The 20,305-nt window shown below is 48.3% G+C and overlaps 1 protein-coding gene across 1 annotated transcript in view; it reads left to right on the top strand.

The window, feature by feature from the left end:
• DHX37 (DEAH-box helicase 37) overlaps positions 1-20,305 on the top strand; it is a 101,453-nt gene that overhangs the window by 16,137 nt on the left and 65,011 nt on the right. The window contains exons 7-8 of the mRNA XM_069756032.1: positions 9,900-9,992; positions 10,686-10,782. Coding sequence (XP_069612133.1) covers positions 9,900-9,992; positions 10,686-10,782 — 190 coding nt within the window. The remainder of the gene's footprint in view (positions 1-9,899; positions 9,993-10,685; positions 10,783-20,305) is intronic.

Here is a 20,305-nt window from a genome sequence, read left to right as displayed (position 1 = left end):
ATATGTCACGAGAAAACAATGTCAGATTCACTGGGATCCGTTGAAGCGTTCCAGAGTTATAACCTCATAAAGGGACAGTGGTCAGAATTGTAAAAATTGGCCCGGTCATTAACGTGCAAACCACCCTTGGGGGTAAAGGGGATAAGTAAATCAGGTGATGTGCATCTCTGTAATGAGGAGGGGTGTTGTCTAATGATATCAAAACCCTATATAAGGTGTGCTTAATTATTAGACAACTTCCTTTCCTTTGGCAAAATGAGTCAAAAGAGAGATTTGACGGGCTCTGAAAACTCCAAAATTGTGAGATGTCTTGCAGAGGGATGCAGCAGTCTTTAAATTGCCAAAGTTTTGAAGCGTGATCACTGAACAATCAAGCGTTTCATGGCAAATAGCCAACAGGGTCGCAAGAATCGTGTTGGGCAAAAAAGGCGCAAAATAATAGCCCATGAATTGAGGAAAATCAAGTGTGAAGCTGCCAAGATGCCATTTGCCACCAGTTTTGCCATATTTCAGAGCTGCAACGTTACTGGAGTAACAAAAAGCACAAGGTGTGCGATACTCAGGGACATGGCCAAGGTAAGGAAGGCTGAAAAACAACCACCTTTGAACAAGAAACATAAGATAAAACGTCAAGACTGGGCCAAGAAATATCTTAAGACTGACTTTTCAAAGGTTTTATGGACTGATGAAATGAGTGACTCTTGATGGGCCAGAGGCTGCATCAGTAAAGGGCAGAGAGCTCCACTCCGACGCCAGCAAGGTGGAGATGGGGTACTGGTTTGGGCTGATATCATCAAAGATGAACTTGTGGGACCTTTTCAGGTTGAGGATGGAGTGAAGCTCAACTCCCAGACCTACTGCCAGTTTCTGGAAGACAATTTCTTCAAGCAGTGGTACAGGAAGAAGTCGGTATCACTCTAGAAATACATGATTTTCATGCAGGACAATGCTCCATCACATGCCTCCAACTACTCCACAGCGTGGCTGGCCAGTAAAGGTCTCAAAGAAGAAAAAATAATGACATGGCCCCCTTGTTCACCTGATCTGAACCCCAGAGAGAACCTGTGGTCCCTCATAAAATAGGAGATCTACAGGGAGGGAAAACAGTCCACCTCTCGGAACAGTGTCTGGGAGGCTGTGGTGGCTGCTGCACGCAATGTTGATCGTAAACAGATCAAGCAACTGACAGAATCTATGGATGGAAGGCTGTTAGAGTCATCATAAAGCAAGGTGGCTATATTGGTCACTAATTTTGGGGGGTTTTGTTTTTTCATGTCAGAAATGTTTATTTCTAAATGTTGTGCAGTTATATTGGTTTACCTGGTGAAAATAAACAAGTGAGATGGGAATATATTTGGTTTTTATTAAGTTGCCTAATAATTCTGCACAGTAATAGATACCTGCAAAAACAGATATCCTCCTCAGATAGCCAAATCTAAAAAAAAAGACCCACTCCAACTTCCAAAAATATTAAGCTTTGATATTTACGAGTCTTTTGGGTTGATTGAGAACATAGTTGTTGATCAATAATAAAAATAATCCTCTAAAATACAACTTGCCTAATAATTCTGCACACAGTGTGTGTTCCCAGTTAAAACATGCCTGTGGCACTAATTTATAAGCAAACATATATAGATATTTCTCCTTCGCCACATTGGGGGACACAGATAACTATGGTGTTATGCTGCTGTCGCTCGTAGGCTGACACTAAGTTGAGACAAAAAAACGTTAGCCCCGCCCCTGCAGTATACACCCTCATGCTGGCTTCCAGAGACCCAGTTCAAGCTTAGTGTCTGTGGGAGGCACACATGGTCCACTATTCAGGCCAGAATTTCTCTTAATTTTTTTATTTATTTATTTTTTAATTTTTTTTACTATTTAATTTTTTACCCGGATGAAGGGGTGACGGAACCTTTCAAGGCTCCGATCTCCCCGAACCAGCAACAGGCGAGCACGGAGAGTGTCGCCCCTCCGTATCCTCTCCTGCGACGTGGGATGCCACTGCCTGGGCTGTTTTTATGGGCGACGGGCTCCATCAAGGGCACCGATCTCCCCTCCTCCCTTAACAGATGAGCACGTGGAGTGTCACCTCCACGTATCCTCTTCTGCAGCCAGGCCTATTGCTGGACATTTTGCCCACCAGGTTATACACTCGGATGCTCAGAGGCACCCTCCATCGTGGCGTCTGTGCAGCCCCCACTGCATCACCACTGAAAAAAGCGGATGATGGAAGGAGGGTGGACGGTTCCTCTCCACCCCCCCTTTTAAGGGGATGGTGGATGGAGGCTCCCGCAACGGTGCACCGTCCTATCTACCCCTGGCACAGCTCTGACCTGCTGCATCTACAATCCCCTTCATATCGGGGTAAGTGCCACCCGGAAGGGGTCATTTTCCGGCAGTCATAGGAGAGCTCCTTGGTGGCAGGGACTTTACAGGGCTCCGCGGCATCTTTCCCGGCGGTCCGCGGGTGCGCACCGGCCGAAGCCATAAATTTAGTTCCCGGCTTTGGCAAGGTGTGGGCTGCATCCCGATAGGCTCCGCCCCCAGACCTGGTGCTTCTCGCTCCTTGCGAGACTACCTCCCAGCTCTCGGCAGCCATCTTCCCACACTGCACAGCAGCTCCGGCCGCCTTCTGCACGTGTCGACACTCCTGGATGCCGGTCTTCCCCCTACTCAGCGCCACCTCATCAGATTGCGGGACACAGGACCCTGGGTAAGGAGACTGCACTAGGTGCTTCCCTGCAGCTTTACCCCACATCGCTTCCAATAGCAGTATTTTTACTTATATTGGGGTACATCATGTCGCAGTCAAGGGCTAAAAAGACTACAAAGGTACATACCACTTTTTTTCACTGCGTGTACCACCTGCCAGGCTCCTCTCCCTCGGCCTCCAAGCTCCCCTCTCTGTTCAGCCTGTGATGCCCAATGTGCTCAGGAGCCCTCCGCCGCTACCGACCCCAGTGTATCTAGCCCTCCCGAGTGGGCCGCGTCACTGTCACGATCAATGGCTTCGTTGGCCAAAGCGATTGAATCCCTTCATGACCCCTCTGGGGAGCAGGGCACTCGTCTACCTGTGTTGAGACCCCTCCCTTACAGGGGAATCACCGGCCAGCAGGGGCCGCTCTCACTTGAAGGAGGTACGGACATCCAAAAAACGGATCCGCACTACCTCTCCTGAGCGTTCATGCCATTCAGCCTCTGGTAGCTCCACTTCTGGCTCACCCTCTCCAGGGGCTCGCAGCAAACATGACTCCGAATAAGAGTCTGAGGCATCCTTGGACCCGGGTTCTCTGGAGTTTCAATCGACTGTGGACTCCCTCATTGAAGCCATCAATCATGCGCTAAAGGTTGACGATGACCCTAATTTGGCTCAAGATCATGTGGTATCTTTTAAAAGAACCAAGCGATCCCATAGGGTGTTCGCCTCTCACCCGGTTTTTCTAGATATAGTCCGGCGACACAGGGAGCGACCGGATAAGTGCTTTACGGGAAAAATGGCCTTGGAAACGAAGTATCCCTTTTCCGCAGATCTTGTCAAAGATTGGACAGAACCTCCACTAGTGGATCCCCCGGTTTCGCGTTTGTCTACCAAAACGCTTTTATTCGTATCTAATGGGGCTTCGATTAAAAATCCCACAGAACGTCAAATAGATTTCCTGTCTCGCTCAGTATATGAAGCCTCAGGTTCCTCTCTATCCCCTTCATTCACTGCGGCATGCAAAAGCAATGGTTTTCTGGGCAGATGCCCTTGCAAAATCCATTCAGGACCAGGCTCTTCTGTTTGAGGCGGCGGATCTCGCCAAACGAATTGCTATGGCTGGAGACTGTGATGTATGCGTCTTTAGATGCAGCAAACTGTGCTGCAATTGCTGCCTCAAACGCCGTGACCATTAGGAGAGCACTATGGCTTAGAGAGTGGCGCGCAGATTCCTCTTCTAAAAAGTCTAAAAAAAATCTTTGATTTCTCTGCCTTTTCAGAGCGGACGTCTGTTTGGAGAAAAATTAGACCAGCTTATTTCCGATGCTACAGGAATGAAAAGCAAATTCCTCCGGCAGCACAGGCCTAAGACTGCTTTTCAGCATCAGCAACATTTTTGCTTTCGGCCCTTTCGCAGTAGCCCATTCTGGTCCAGATCAGAACGATCTCCACGTACAGAGAGAGACCCTCGGCCCTCATACAGGCCGAATCAGCCTGACGATGTAAGTCTAGGCAACCCAGAACCAGGGGATCCAGGCCCTCCAGATTTCCTTCACAATGACTCGGTGAGTTTTCCGATCGACACCACCAAAGTAGGCGGACGCCTGCTTCTCTTTCAACGTGTCTTGCTTTCCGTCTTCCACGACGAATGGGTCAGAGACCGGATGTCTTCTGGTTACAAAATAGAATTCTCCGCCTCCCGTCCGGCACGGTTTTTCCTCTCTCGTCTCCCAAGTTCAGGAGCTCAGTCTCTCGCACTTCACCGCTCCATCGAATCTCTCCTGTTATGATCAGGTGGCCTTGGAGCAGCATGAAATGACCTTCGCTGGAGCAGTGGTAACTATACTGACCGCAAACCCTGATCCTATCACCGCAACTAGAAGTAGCCGTGGGGTGTGCCTAACCAGACCTAGACACCTCGACACAGCCGGAGAACTAAATATCCCTAAAGATAGAAATAGGAAAACTCTCTTGCCTCAGAGTAGACCCTCAAAGGATAGACAGCCCCCCCACAAATAATGACTGAGTAGGAGAGAAAAAGACACGCAGACTGAAAACAGGGATAAGCAAAGGAGGCCACTTCTACCTAGAAAGGAAAGGAAAGTACAGGATACTATGCGGTCAGCATAAAACACTACAAAATATCCACAGCAGAAAAATACAAAAACTCCACCACCTAACTAAAGATGTGGAGAGTATATCTGCGACTCCAGCGAATCCAACTAGACTGAGAAAAACATCCGGCACAGTCTAGCAGGAACAAAATAGAAACAAGATCAGCACAGAAAATAAACACACAGCAGTGTTTCTAAAACAAAATGAAGCAAACACTTAACTTTGCTGAATTGGCAGCAAGCAGGAGAGGCCAGGAGGACCAACACTTCCAAAGAAACAATGGACAACTAGCAGGGACTAAAGAGTCCTGCAAAGCTATATACCCCAGTCAGCTTTGCAATTTGCAGATACACCTGTCCAATCCTGCAGTCCAGGCACAACTGCATTACCCTCTACAACCACCGGAGGGAGCCCAAAAGCAGAATTCACAACACTCTCCGCCGAAACGGGGTCATTGTTCCGGTTCCAGAACACAAGAGATTCAGAGGTTTTTACTCAAACCTCTTCGTCGTTCCAAAAAAGGACGGGACGGTGCCCCCTGTTTTGGATCTAAAGCTCCTAAACAAGTATGTAAAAGTCTGGCACTTCAGGATGGAATCCCTCCGGTCGGTCACCTCCTCAATGGAGAGAGGAGAGTTTCTAGCATCAATAGACATCAAAGATGTTTATCACCATATCCCAGTCTTCCTGCCACATCAAAGGTTCCTGCGTTTTGCCATCCAGGAGGACCATTTTCAATTCACGGCCTTACCCTTCGGCCTTGCCACCGTGCCCAGGATATTCACAAAGGTCATGGCGGGGGTCATGGCCTTTCTTCACTCCCGAGGAGTGGTTGTGTTGCCATACTTGGGACAGACCTTTGATCAGGAGGTTGTCTATCATGCATGCATCCGCACTCCTTGGATACTCTTTAACCCCAGGGCTGGCTGATAAACTTGGACAAGTCCTCCCCCTTTCCAGCCCATCGGGTCTCCTTCCTAGGCATGATCCTGGACACGTCCAAGGGGCTGGTCCTGCTTCCTCGGTCCAAGGCCCAAGCGCTCCAGCAGGGAACCCGGATGCTTTGTCGTCCCTTTCCTCATTCCATTCGGTTTGCCATGAGGATCCTGGGGAAAATGGTGGCCGCAATGGAAGCGGTTCCCTTCGCCCAACTGCATCTCCGCCCCTTACAACAGGCTAGACAATTGGGACAGGAGTCCCTTATCCCTCGATCCGCCATGTCCTCTGTCCCCGCGGATCAGGCAAGCGCTCAAATGGTGGACTTTGGAATCGTCTCTCAGCCAGGGGAGGTCTTTTCTCCCAATTCACTGGCTGGTGGTGACTACCGACGCCAGTCTCCTCGGTTGGGGAGCAGTATTTCGCCACCACACTGCCCAGGGGCGTTGGACAATTCGGGAATCGAGACTTCCGATAAACATCTTAGAGATTCGAGCGATCAGGTTTGCCCTGAGGCATTTCCATTTTCTCCTTGCGGGTCACCCTATTCGCATTCAATCAGACGTCACAGCGGTGGCGTACATAAACCATCAGGGGTGTACCTGCAGAAGGGCGGCGATGCTGGAGGTCTCCCACATTCTCCGTTGGGCCGAGAACAACCGCTCCACCATTTATGCAGTGCACATTCCAGGTGTCGAGAACTGGGCGGCGGATTTTCTCAGTTATCAGGGTCTCGCCTCGGGGGAGTGGGAACTCCATCCGGAGGTCTTCTAGCAGATTTGCCTTCGCTGGGGGACTCCGGATGTGGATCTGATGGCGTCCAGACTGAACGCGAAAGTTCCCAATTTCATAGCATGTTCTCGGGATCCCCAGGCCATCGGGGTGGACGTACTGATATCCCCATGGCATCGGTTCCACTTCCCGTACGTGTTTCCTCCGCTTCCCTTACTATCGAAGGTTATCCGGAAAATCAAGATGGAGGGGGTTCCTTTGATCCTAGTCGCCCTAGATTGGCCACGTTCAACTTGTCGTTCAACTTGTCTCCGACGTTCCCTGGCGGCTACCAGATTGCCCAGATCTGCTTCGCCCAGATCTGCTTCGCCAAGGGCCGATCTACCACCAGAGCTCAGGGGCCCTACGTTTAATGGCTTGGCTGTTGAAACCTGGATCCTAACTCAAGCTGGTTTCTCCCAGCAAGTCATTGCCACCATGATAAGCGCTTGCAAGACGTCTTCCGCTCGCATCTATCACCGCACTTGGAAAGCCTTCTTCTCATGGTGCAGGCTCTGTGGACATCCTCTCGTTTTTTTTTTTTTTTCAATTCCCTCCATTCTGGAATTTCTCCAGTCCGGCTTGGTCTGGCGCTCAGTTCCCTCAAGGGTCAGATATCTGCATTATCCGTGTTGTTCCAATGTAAGATTGCTGCTAACTTTCAAGTCAGGACTTTTGTTCAGGGGGTCTTCCACGTAGTACCCCCTTATAAAATGCCATTAGAGACCTGGGATCTCAATTTGGTCCTGAGTGTTCAAGAGTCCCCTTTTGAACCTCTGCAATATGTCTCGCTGACTGTTCTCTCCTGGAAGGTCGCCTTCCTTGTGGCAGTAACCTCTATCAGGCGAGTCTCAGAGTTGGCCGCCCTGTCCTGTCGGTCGCCCTTCCTTTCCTTCCACCAGGTCAAAGTGGTCATACGTCAATCTCCGTCTTTTCTTCCCAAGGTGGTTTCATCCTTCCACCTTAATGAAGATATCGTTCTTCCCTGCTTCTGCCCACAGCCAAGACATAGGGTTGAAAAGACCCTTCACACCTTGGACGTGGTAAGGGCTCTCAGGAGGTTCATTTCTAGGACTGCCCCTTCTGCAAATTGGACTCCCTCTTTGTTCTCCCTGAGGGTCACAGAAAGGGTTTAGCCGCTTCTAAAGCCACGATAGCCAGATGGATCCGATCTGCTATTCAAGAATCTTATCGGGTCTGGGGCTGACCTATCCCGGCAGGGATTAGGGCACACTCAACTCGGTCGGTGGGTGCTTCCTGGGCCATTCGGCACCAGGCGTCAGCAGAGCAGGTTTGCAAGGCCGCAACGTGGTCCAGCCTGCATACTTTCTCGAAGCACTACAATGTCCACACTCAATCTATTGCGGATGCAGCCCTTGGCAGACGTATTCTGCAAGCGGCAGTTGCACACTTATAGTCAGTTGGTACACGGAGTTATTTGGTTATATTGTTCCCCACCCAGGGACTGCTTTGGGACGTCCCATGGTTCTGTGTCCCCCAATGTGGAGAAGGAGAAATAGAGATTTTTGTGTACTCACCGTAAAATCCTTTTCTCCTAGCCACTCATTGGGGGACACAGCACCCACACTGTTAGCCTTATGGCTCGTTTTTTCTTTTTTATGGTTTTTGGCCTACACTGACATGTTATACTCTAATATTATGTTATATGTTTGTTAATGATCTCCTACTGCTTTTACACTGAACTGGGTCTCTGGAAGCCAGCATGAGGGTGTATACTGCAGGGGAGGAGCTAACTTTTTTGTCTCAACTTGGTGTCAGCCTCCTAGCGACAGCAGCATAACACCATGGTTCTGTGTCCCCCAATGAGTGGCTCGGAGAAAAGGATTTTACGGTGAGTACACAAAAAATCCCTATTTTAAGCCTCATATCAAACCATGGTTTTTGGGTAGGGAGGGGAAAATATATTTTAGACCTCAATTCTTTCCCTAATAATTTACCCCCATTAATAGACCTTCCTAGCCTCTCAGGTTGGCACCCTAAATAAAGCACACAAGTTATGGCAACGTCGCTCACTGTCGTCTCAATCTGGTAAACCCTAGGTGATCCTAGGCACTACAACCCCTCACAGGAGGCAAAAATATGCACAACCAAACACAAGTTGGCAAGTGATATAAATAAATAGCTGAAATATCCAGAATAAAGTGACAATTCATAAGACAAAATATTAGCAGTACTACAGTATGGCCTTCGCCGACAATAGCAGGGATGTAAATTAAATATTCACATAAAAACCCTATATTTTCAGTGCCCATAATAAGATGCTAATAGTGCTCCAGTGTTATCACAGAGCTCCTCTTAACTTTGCAAAGTGTCAGTATTGAGCCCAAATAATTGTATTAGGTCCCAGACAGTCATAGTGTAGAAACCCCACAAGGCTACAATTCGACCACAACCTCAGCTGAGAATCCGACGTGATGACTTCATGAAACCACAATTATCTTATACCTCCTAATAGCCTCCTGATAAATCATGAACAGGAATGGGGAAATGCGTTGTCGTGCTGAAATTATAGCTATGTGGGGTTTCTACACTGACTGGCTGGGACCTACTGCAATTATTTGGGCTCAATACTGACACTTTGATTACAAAGTTAAGAGGTACTCTGAGATAACACTGGAGCACTATTAGCACCTTATTATGGGCAATGACACTGTATGGACATGGACCGCACATCCTAAAATCATATGTTGATCTTATACCGTTATGGTATCTTTTGTTCTATGTAAGTGATAAGAACAATTCTGGTATTTGTAGAAAATAAATATATAACTATCCTCTATGGACCTTTAGCTTGTGGCTAAGCTTCACGTGAGGACCGAGATGGCAGGCATAGTTGTGTTCAGCAGATTTACAGCACTAGTTGCTGCTGTTGGTCACAGTTGCCAGCTATGTAACACAGACAGTTTTTACCGTGTGTGAACGGAACTCGGCTTCTAAGTTGCCTCCACATTTGCCCAGCATATTCAATCACGTCCTAAATGGGAAGGGGCTAATGTGCCCCATGTAGTGTAATGTATAATGCTCAGTGTGTTTCTTGTCTTTTCTATTTCCTATGTAGAAATCACATGGCCGTAGTCTCTTAGGTTAGTTGGACGGCTTACAGTCAGTCTGCATGTTGGTCTTTTACAAGACAAAGCATAGATTGTTCCTGCACAGAAATCCTTGTAAGAATCTCAGTAAGGTTATTGAAGGAAATGTTTTTACCGAGTGCAGATCAAGGCTAAATAGTTTATATGATTACATTTTCACGACTTAGAAATATTTCTTCATGGTTCCTTGGCTGTTCTTCAGACTTACACAGGACTTTGAAGCAAGGTAGCAGTTAGACTTTGGTAATTTCCTTTCTTTTTGTTCTTAGTAATAGTGATCTAATCGGTATCACCGAGCCTCGCCGTGTAGCAGCAGTGACTATGTCGCAAAGAGTGGCTCAAGAAATGAACTTCCCTCAGAAGTAAGTTGTAGCTGCTGAGCTGTAATCTGCTTGACTTATAAGTTACTAAATACTTTATATCCCTTCAGGTACGTAGATAAACATATTTCTGTCATATTTCTAGAAAACAAGGTTAATTTGGGACTATCAAATAGTCTTTATAGTTGTACAATGCAAATTGTAGATGCTGGGCTAATTACCTGGTGTGACCATTGTGTAAAGGTGGGCTGTTCTGTCACTCCTAGGCCTATACCCTGTATACAAGGAGGGGGACATGCCCGGCTGTGACGGAAAATGTGAAAATATCACATTTACACATACATTCTTGCGTTACTCTAGTGAAGATGCTCTGGTAGTCCGTCGCCAGTCTGTTAATTTCAAGATGTGATGACATGCTTTATTAACATGTGACCACTGCAGTTACAGGCCTTAAGAGCGCAGTCAGGTGGCCGTGTTGCTCATGTGAGGATTGCATTGCAATCCTCGGACTGGTCGTCGACTCTCCTCACTTGAGCGTGACAGCTGCATAGAAATACATGCTGTCACGCTTAGGAGAGCCGATGGCCAGTCCAAGGATTGAGATGCGATTTTGACTTGCTGAGCTGGCACATCATGATTGGCAGGAACATCAAGAGCATGGGTCTAGTGGGGATTTTTGTTTGGTTTTGTTTTTTTTTGTTTTTTACTATAAACCTACTTGTTTTTCTTTTAAAGTGTTGTTTCTTATCAAATCCGATATGAAGGAAATGTTTCTCCCGAAACAAAAATGAAGTTCATGACAGATGGTGTTCTGCTAAAAGAAATTCAGAAGGTGAGCATGTTCCTTGTCTGTATAGATGAAAATGCCGCTCAGTAGAGACCCTCCACCAGGGAAAATATATTTTATTATAAATATTATGGCAGCATTAAATCAATGTAAAAACAAATGCCTCTTGTGTGAGAGATGTGAGGGAGGACTATTCAGAGCACGTATATACATAGCAACTTAATACACCCTTGTTAACAACAGTGAGTGACCCATTAGGTGAATTTTTTTCCATGCACAGTATCCTTTAACGTTTATAAAATAAAGAGATGCAAAATAGAAAAATGTATTATCAATTAACAGAGCCTGATGGCTCAACCATAAGGTGATTGGCATAGATAATATACCCACAGAGCACTAAATAGAGAGCAATATAATGTTAAAGTGCTTGTGCATGAAACTGTATCATTGTATTTTTCCTTCACCCCATTGGGGGGACACAGACCGTGGGTGTATGCTGCTACCACTAGGAGGCTGACACTAAGTGATACAAAGAAAGTTAGCTCCTCCCCTGCAGTATACACCCACACACTGGCTCTAGCCGAACCAGTTCTTGCTTAGTGTCTCTTGGAGTCACACTGGTCTGCTATTCAGATTACAATTTTTTTATTCTATTTTTTACTTTTTAGCAATTTTTTTGCAAGGATCATAGGGGCGAATGGATCCCTTCAGGGTTCCGATCTCCTCCAACCAACCAAAGGCAGGAATGTGGAGTGTTACCTCCACGTACCCCCTCCTGCACCATCTATAGCCATGCCTGAGCTAATTTTAGGGGCAACGGGTCCCTTAAGGGCACCACTCTCCCCACACCATCAACAGATGGGAACGTGGAGTGTCACCTCAATGTACCCCCTTTTGCAGCGAGGCTTACTAACGCTGGACAAATAGCCCCCTGTTCCATCCTGGGGTAATGAACCCCTCTAGGATGTACAGAGGCATCTATGGCATCTGAGCTGCCCCCACTGCATCATCACTGATAGACCGTCCGCCTCCTTCCATCACCGCTGTTCTATCTCCACATCGCTAACAAGGAATCGTGGATGGAGGGTCCCTGCACCGGCCAATCTGCGGCACCTGACCTACAGGCAGAGCGGTTAAGCTCTGTGATTCCTCAGTGACCCTCCAGATCTCCGTTTGGTAAGTGCAGGGTGTTATGATCCAGTGACCTTGGAGCTGCATGAGAACTTTCACTGGAGAAAGTGGCCACTATACTGACTGCAAACCTGAACTTAACACCGCAACTAGAAGTAGCCGTGGAGTGTTCCTAACACACCTAGACACCTAGTCACAGCCGGAGGACTAAATACCCCTAAAGATGGAAATCGGAATACTGTCTTGCCTCAGAGAAAATCCCCAAAGGATAGACAGCCCCCCACAAATATTGGCGGTGAGTCGGAGAGGAAAAAACATACACAGGCAGAAAAACAGGATTTAGCACAGGAGGCCATTCTAGCTAGATAGGACAGAGTTCTGTGCGGTCAGTATTAAAACCCTTCAAAAAATCCACAACAGAATACACAAAAAACTTCCTACATCTAACTAAAGATGTAGGAGCGTATATCTGCAACTCCAGTGAAACCAACCAGACTGAGAAAACACAGACACAGTCTAATCTGGACAAGAGAAAAACAAACGAACAGTACTGAAAATAAGCACACTGCATGTGTGCCACAGGAAAAGAAACAGACACTTATCTTTGCTGAACTGGCAGATAAGCAGGAGAGGCCAGGCAGAGATCCAACACTTCCAGAGAAACATTGACAACTGGAAAGGGCTAAAGGATCCTGCACACCTAAATATCCCAGTCAGAATTGTAATTATCCGATACACCTGGCCAGGACTGTGAGTCAGAGACAACTGCATTCCCACCAACAACCACTGGAGGGAACCCAAGAGCAGAATTCACAACAGCCGGGGTCGGTTCGGCAGGGGGGCTCCTGACGGCGCTGCGCTCACCAGGCCGGGTACGTTCCCGCCGGAAATTTACTCCCCAGCTTTGGCCTTTACTAGGCCGCATGGCAGAAGCTACGTCCACATGCGTTGGGCCGGCTCCGCCCACACACGCGTTGGGCCGGCTCCGCCCACACACGCGTAGGGCCGGCTCCGCCCACACACGCGTTGGGCCGGCTCCGCCCACTCTTTTGGCACTCCTTTTCAGCACAAACTTCTCTCCCTGCCCCCGGTGGCCATTGCTTGCTCTGGACGCTCCTCTGCACTGCAAACTCCTCCAAGTGCTGTGCTGCGACTCAGCCGGGTTTCTAGCAAAGAGAGGACCGCTTTGGGCACACAAGACCGTGGGTAAGAGCTGGGCTGCGACACATTGACTTTCCCTGCAGTGTATTCCTGGGCATTAATCTTCACTCACTGGGGCACTTAGCAGAGTCAGGACGGCTGCTATGAATAAAGTGCCTGTACATAATGAAGGACAAATTAATTAGTCCTTTAAAAATGTGTGCTATATGAAATGGTGGCCAAAGAGGCATATAAGGGTTAATGCAAGGGTGCTACACACCAGTTTAAAATTTGCAAAACTGAGAGTGGAGACCGCATCCTGGAATGAAGAGAGTCAATGTTAAAAAACCATGAATAAGTGTGTAAATGCCCAACTCTGTTTATGCAACGTACTCGATGTAATGTGTTCCTGGATCAGTCGTGCGTCCCCTGAGCCGATGCACATTTCGTTCACACATCCTCAGGGGGCATCACCCTTTACTGCACTTATTGTTGGTCTTTTATCATAGCTGGCACAGCTTCTCTTCATTCCTGGATGCAGTTTCCACTCTCCATTTACCCTTATATGCCTCTTTGGCCACTATTCCATATAGGACACATTCTTATGGACTAAATCATTTGTCTTTCGTTATGCACAGGCATTTTTCTCTATCGCCTCATTGGGGGACACAGGAACCATGGGTGTATGCTGCTGCCACTAGCTTAGGCGTATGCCGGCTTAGGTAGGAAGACCTTGCAGGCGAATGTGGTGAATTCCTCTGACCCAGATTTGAGTTGACTGCTGTTCCCACCCCAGGGACTGCTTTGGGACGTCCCATGGTTTCCTGTGTCCCCCAATGAGGCGATAGAGAAAACAGGATTTTGGTTGCTTACCGTAAAATCTGTTTCTCGGAGCCTTCATTGGGGGACACAGCACCCTCCCAAGTTGAACAGCTCTGTTTATTGTGTGTGGTGCAGTGACCTACGTTACAGCCAGGGGGCGCTGTGTGTGCACTTCAAGATGCGCTTGGAGACATAAATGTGATGCGACAAAGTCCAGCAGGAGTGTAAATGGCCGGTGTGTGTTGCAGAGGAAGACATTCTGTGCTGTCAGTGTGAAGTTTGGTTGGTGTTCTGGGAACTGTAGTCCCACAAGTAATTGTGTAGTTCTATTGGGAGATTGGCAGGGCTAGTTATGAGAGATGGGAGGGTCAGACTAGCCACACACACCCACACTCCCACCCAGGGGAGTGGTTACAGGTATGTAATGTGACCAGGGTGTGGGTCACATGTTCCTGTGTATGGATCCGTTTGGTCCATGTGCAAGGTCCTGGCCGGTCGGTGTTGGAGTCTCCTGGTATTGGAGAAGTCCTGCAAGCACCTGAGACTGTGGACCTGATGTACGGTCAGTGTTGGATTGTCCTGGTATGGGCTGGAGTCTTGGAAGCACTGAGACCGTGAGTCCTGCAATAGCCTGGGTGTTGGATTGTCGTGAAGTGGGCTGGATTCCTGGAAGCACTGCAGAGACTATGGACTGAATGCTCGAGGGTGTTGGATTGTCCTGGGATGGGCTGGAGTCCAGCAAGCACCTGGTAAGAGTGTGAGTCCTGGAATGGTCTGAGTGTTGGATTGTCCGCGGATGGACTGGAGTCCTGTAAGCACTTGGTAAGATCATGGACTGATGGCCTGTGTGTTGGAAGCACATGGAAAGGCTGCATCTACAGAGCCTGGGACAGTTTCTGTGTTGGAGAAACTACAGTTCCTACTGTGGGTCTGGACTATCCGAGGTGCCCTGGTCACAAGGACGGTGATCCCAGTGAGGCAGTTTCCCTGTAAACAAGCACTGGCAGGAGTCAGTGTGTGGAGCCGGAGCTCCTGTAAGGTAACAAGGGGTTATGGGCAGACACGGATCTGCCATTGGAACAGACTATCGGTGGTTATTGTGTTCCGTTGATATAAATGATGAACTGTTTGTGTTATGGTTTATGACGTGTAATAAACCGGAATAGACTGCTTTTGTGGAAAAATCGTGCCTGTATGCGTTATTCCCGTGCAAAGCGAGTGTCCCCCAAGACCCGAAGTAAGGGAAACGCTACATGTTAACGTTTGAGTTCTTTGAACAGTCTTTGAGTGTTTGAAACTGTTAATCTGTAGAGCGCTGCGCAATTTGTTGGCACTATATGAATAAAGTTTATTATTATTATATTATCCTTTCTCTTTACACGTTGCTTCTCCTACTCCTTTCTCACTAACTGAATATTATTATTATTTATTATTATAGCGCCATTTATTCCATGGCGCTTTACATGTGAGAATATCCCACTTCCTGTCAGTGGGGTGTACACTGCAGAGGAGGAGCTAACTTTTTTTTATTTGCATAGTGTCAGCCTCCTAGTGGCAGCAGCATACACTCATGGTATCCTGTGTCCCCCAATGAAGGCTCCGAGAAACAGATTTTACGGTAAGCAACCAAAAATCCTGTTTTTTCATATAGGCGAATATTCCATTATGGAAATAGTGATACAGTTTCATGCCCAAGCACTTTAACATTGCTGTATATTGCGCTCTTTTTAGTGCTCTGTGGGCATACTATCTGTACCAGCCACCTTCTGGTTGAGCCATCAGGCTCTGTTAATTGGGAATACATTTTTGTACTTTGCATCTATTTATCTATGTTATAAACGTCAGATTTTGGAAACTGTAAAGGATACTATGCATGGCAAAAATTTACCTTATGGGCCGTTCAGTGTTGTTAACGAGAGCGTGTTAAGTTACTAAGAAATATACGTGCTCTGGCTAGTCCTCCTTCCTCGTCTCTCATACAAGAGGCATTTGTTTTTACATTGATTTAATGTTGCCATAATATGTCTAATAAAATGTTTCTTAATGTTTACATTTTTCTAGTTTTCACTTTGTCGTCTTAGTTCCCGTGGTGGAGGGTCTTTACAGAGCGGCATTTTGATCTCCCGTATGTGTATGCCTGTCACAATCTATATGGTCATGGACTATTGATGTTTGACTTATCGTATATACTCGAGGATAAGCTGAGATTTTCAGCCCATTTTTTGGGGTTGAAAGTCACCCTCTCGGCTTATACTCGAGTCATACCCAGGGGTCAGCAGGGGAGGGGGAGCAGGGGCTGTCTAATTATACTCACCTACTCGTGGCGCGGTCCCTGCAGGTCCCTGGTTCCCCGGCTCTGCAGCTTCTTCCTGTACTGAGCGGTCACATGGTACCGCTCATTACAGTAATGAATATGCGGCTCCACCTCCCATAGGGGTGGAGACGCATATTCATTACTGTAATGAGCAGTAACGGTGACCGCTCGGTACAGGAAGAAGCTACCGGCTCCGGGGAAGCAGGGACTGCACCGCGCCAGGAGCAGGTGATTATAACGGGGAGAGGAGCGCTGCGCGTTATTCACCTGCTCCACGTTCCGGCGCCGCTCCGTCTTCAGCATCTCCTGCAGTGACACTGAGGTCATAGGGCACGGTGACGTGGTTAGTGCGCGCCCTCTGTCTGAACGTCAGTGCAGAAGACGCTGAAGATGGAGCCGCACCGGAGCGAAGTCAGGTGAATATTGAAAGTGGCGGGGGCATGAGCAACGGAGAGGTGAGTATGTGATTTTTTTCTTTTTTTTTTTTTTTTTTATCGCAGCAACAACAAATGGGGCAAGTGTCTGTATGCAGCATCATATGGGGCTATAACGTTTTGTGCAGCACTATATGGCGCAAATATCTTTATGGAGCAACTTATGGGGCCATAATCAGGGTTTGTGCAGCACTATATGGGGCAAATTCTCTTTATGGAGCATGTTATGGGGCCATAATCAACATTTGTGCAGCATTATATTGGGAAAATGTGTCTATGGAGCATCTTATGGGGCCATTATTAACCTTTATGCAGGATTATATGGGGCATATTTTAATATGGAGCATCTTATGGGGCTATCATAAACTTTATGGAGCATTATATGGGGCTCCTGATTCTATATGGATATTCAAAAACACTTAACCTACTGATGTCTCAATTAATTTTACTTTTATTGGTATCTATTTTCTCTGATCGCCCATGACGGCACCACGGAGAGAGGGGATCCGCCCACCAAGGACAGGAAACCTACGGATAAAAAGGCGGTACCACTCTCATAGTTAGTAAGGCCGAAAAAAGACATTTGTCCATCCAGTTCAGCCTATATTCCATCATAATAAATACCCAGATCTACGTCCTTCTACAGAACCTAATAATTGTATGATACAATATTGTTCTGCTCCAGGAAGACATCCAGGCCTCTCTTGAACCCCTCGACTGAGTTCGCCATCACCACCTCCTCAGGCAAGCAATTCCAGATTCTCACTGCCCTAACAGTAAAGAATCCTCTTCTATGTTGGTGGAAAAACCTTCTCTCCTCCAGACGCAAAGAATGCCCCCTTGTGCCCGTCACCTTCCTTGGTATAAACAGATCTTCAGCGAGATATTTGTATTGTCCCCTTATATACTTATACATGGTTATTAGATCGCCCCTCAGTCGTCTTTTTTCTAGACTAAATAATCCTAATTTCGCTAATCTATCTGGGTATTGTAGTTCTCCCATCCCCTTTATTAATTTTGTTGCCCTCCTTTGTACTCTCTCTAGTTCCATTATATCCTTCCTGAGCACCGGTGCCCAAAACTGGACACAGTACTCCATGTGCGGTCTAACTAGGGATTTGTACAGAGGCAGTATAATGCTCTCATCATGTGTATCCAGACCTCTTTTAATGCACCCCATGATCCTGTTTGCCTTGGCAGCTGCTGCCTGGCACTGGCTGCTCCAGGTAAGTTTATCATTAACTAGGATCCCCAAGTCCTTCTCCCTGTCAGATTTACCCAGTGGTTTCCCATTCAGTGTGTAATGGTGACATTGATTCCTTCTTCCCATGTGTATAACCTTACATTTATCATTGTTAAACCTCATCTGCCACCTTTCAGCCCAAGTTTCCAACTTATCCAGATCCATCTGTAGCAGAATACTATCTTCTCTTGTATTAACTGCTTTACATAGTTTTGTATCATCTGCAAATATCGATATTTTACTGTGTAAACCTTCTACCAGATCATTAATGAATATGTTGAAGAGAACAGGTCCCAATACTGACCCCTGCGGTACCCCACTGGTCACAGCGACCCAGTTAGAGACTATACCATTTATAACCACCCTCTGCTTTCTATCACTAAGCCAGTTACTAACCCATTTACACACATTTTCCCCCAGACCAAGCATTCTCATTTTGTGTAGCAACCTCTTGTGCGGCACGGTATCAAACGCTTTGGAAAAATCGAGATATACCACGTCCAATGACTCACCGTGGTCCAGTCTATAGCTTACCTCTTCATAAAAACTGATTAGATTGGTTTGACAGGAGCGATTTCTCATAAACCCATGCTGATATGGAGTTAAACAGTTATTCTCATTGAGATAATCCAGAATAACATCCCTCAGAAACCCTTCAAATATTTTACCAACAATAGAGGTTAGACTTACTGGCCTATAATTTCCAGGTTCACTTTTAGAGCCCTTTTTGAATATTGGCACCACATTTGCTATGCGCCAATCCTGCGTCAGTTGGTTTCCTGTCCTTGATGGGAGACCTACGGACTTACCAGTCGTCGTTGGAATTCCGGGGCCAACCAGTCCGATTCAGGCAGCTGGGGTCCCTCTGCCTCGGCTAGGGTGGTGACCCGAAGCGCCACCGCTGGGAGCCAGTGAGCCGACAGGGTGTGCGGGGGAGGTGACAAGGAGTTCGCGGTCACCTCCCCAGGTAAGATGCAGCAGCGGCAACATCCAGGGGGGTCCCTCTGTAGTTGCGGGAGGTGCAGCGCGACCCTCCCTAAAGCAAGCATAAGTCTGCACGCTGCACCGCCACCGGGCGTGCAGAGAAAGCGCTACAGGGTCTGCTTAGGACCGGGGGCGCCGGTCAGCAGCGCCATTCTGCTTCCCGTTCGGCGCATGCCGGCATCTAGGCTGGTCTCGCGGTGCGCTCGTGCGCCGGTATGCGCCGGGCGCTTCATGCAGGCGCCGGCGTGTTTCCCTGGCCGGCGGGCCTTCCGGCCGGGCGCTTGGTGAGCTTTGCGCAGGCGCCGGCGGGACTTCCGGCCGGGCGCTTGGCGCGGTCTGCGCAGGCGCCGGTGGGTCGGCTGTTAGAGCGTCTTGGCACCACGTAAGATTAATGCGCAGGCGCCGGCGTTCGGCGGTCGCTACTGCGCAGGTGGGGGGAGAGGCGTGAGGATTCAAATAGCAGAATCCATATCCTCCCAGTGGCTCTGCAGTAATAAGCAGGAGCCTCAAGAGAATAGGAGCGCCAGCTAAGCCAAGCTCGAGGCAGCATCCGCAGACCAGCAGCAGTATGAGCGACCCGGCATCACCTTTGCCCGAATCACCTCCACCTGCAGCATCGCCACAGCAGCAGCAAAAAAGGCGACAGCAGAAAGGGCACCAGGACACCAGCAAGGAACGCCAAAGGTCTCAACACAGTAAAATCGCCTTTCATTGGGGGACACAGGAACCATGGGGTGTATGCTGCTGCCACTAGGAGGCTGACACTATGCAAATAAAAAAGTTAGCTCCTCCTCTGCAGTATACACCCTACCGACAGGAAGTAGGATATTCAGTTTAGCTTAGTGTCGTGGGAGGTTTGAGGTGAGTATTTTCCCCATACCATCCCAGATCATTCAAGGGTAAGTATACAGATGAAGAAAGGTGAGTATTTTCTCCCCTGTCTAGCAATCTAAGAGTGGGGCTCAGGGGTTGTTTTATGGGGAAGTCACTGTGTCCCACAGTTTGGGGTCCAGGGCTCTTACCTCACCCTGGATCTCTCTTCAGCTTCCCTTGTGCGGCACATGGGTCCACCAGAGAAGGGGTTCATTGCGGCGGTAGCGCCGGGGCCTTGTAAGGTTTCCACGGCGTCTCTCCCCCACAGCGGTCACCAGGCTCTAATCCAGGCCCGGCTTCGGTTGGGGCCTGGACCTTTTCCGCCGGCCACCGGGGGCTAATTTAGGCCCCGGCTTCTGTCGGGGCCTAGTGCGGCGTTTCGGCCCCGCCCCCATCCTCTTTCCGGCGGGTCTTTCTCCCGCGTTTTCCCCCTTCTCTCCGGCGCTTTGCCCCAGCCACTCCCTGGCCTAGGCACAGACCGCGCCGCAGTGACTCTAGCCCCCGCTCTCTCCGTCGGGTGGGCTAGCCTTGCGGGGCCTCCACGCCGCGGCTTCCATTCCCGACGGCCACCGGGAGCTAATTTAGGCCCCGGCTTCGGTCGGGGCCTAGTGCGGCGTTATGGCTCCG

Source organism: Ranitomeya imitator, chromosome 1 (assembly GCF_032444005.1).
Source record: "Ranitomeya imitator isolate aRanImi1 chromosome 1, aRanImi1.pri, whole genome shotgun sequence".
Lineage (NCBI taxonomy): Eukaryota > Metazoa > Chordata > Amphibia > Anura > Dendrobatidae > Ranitomeya > Ranitomeya imitator.
This window is presented reverse-complemented; position numbering and strand designations above follow the sequence as displayed.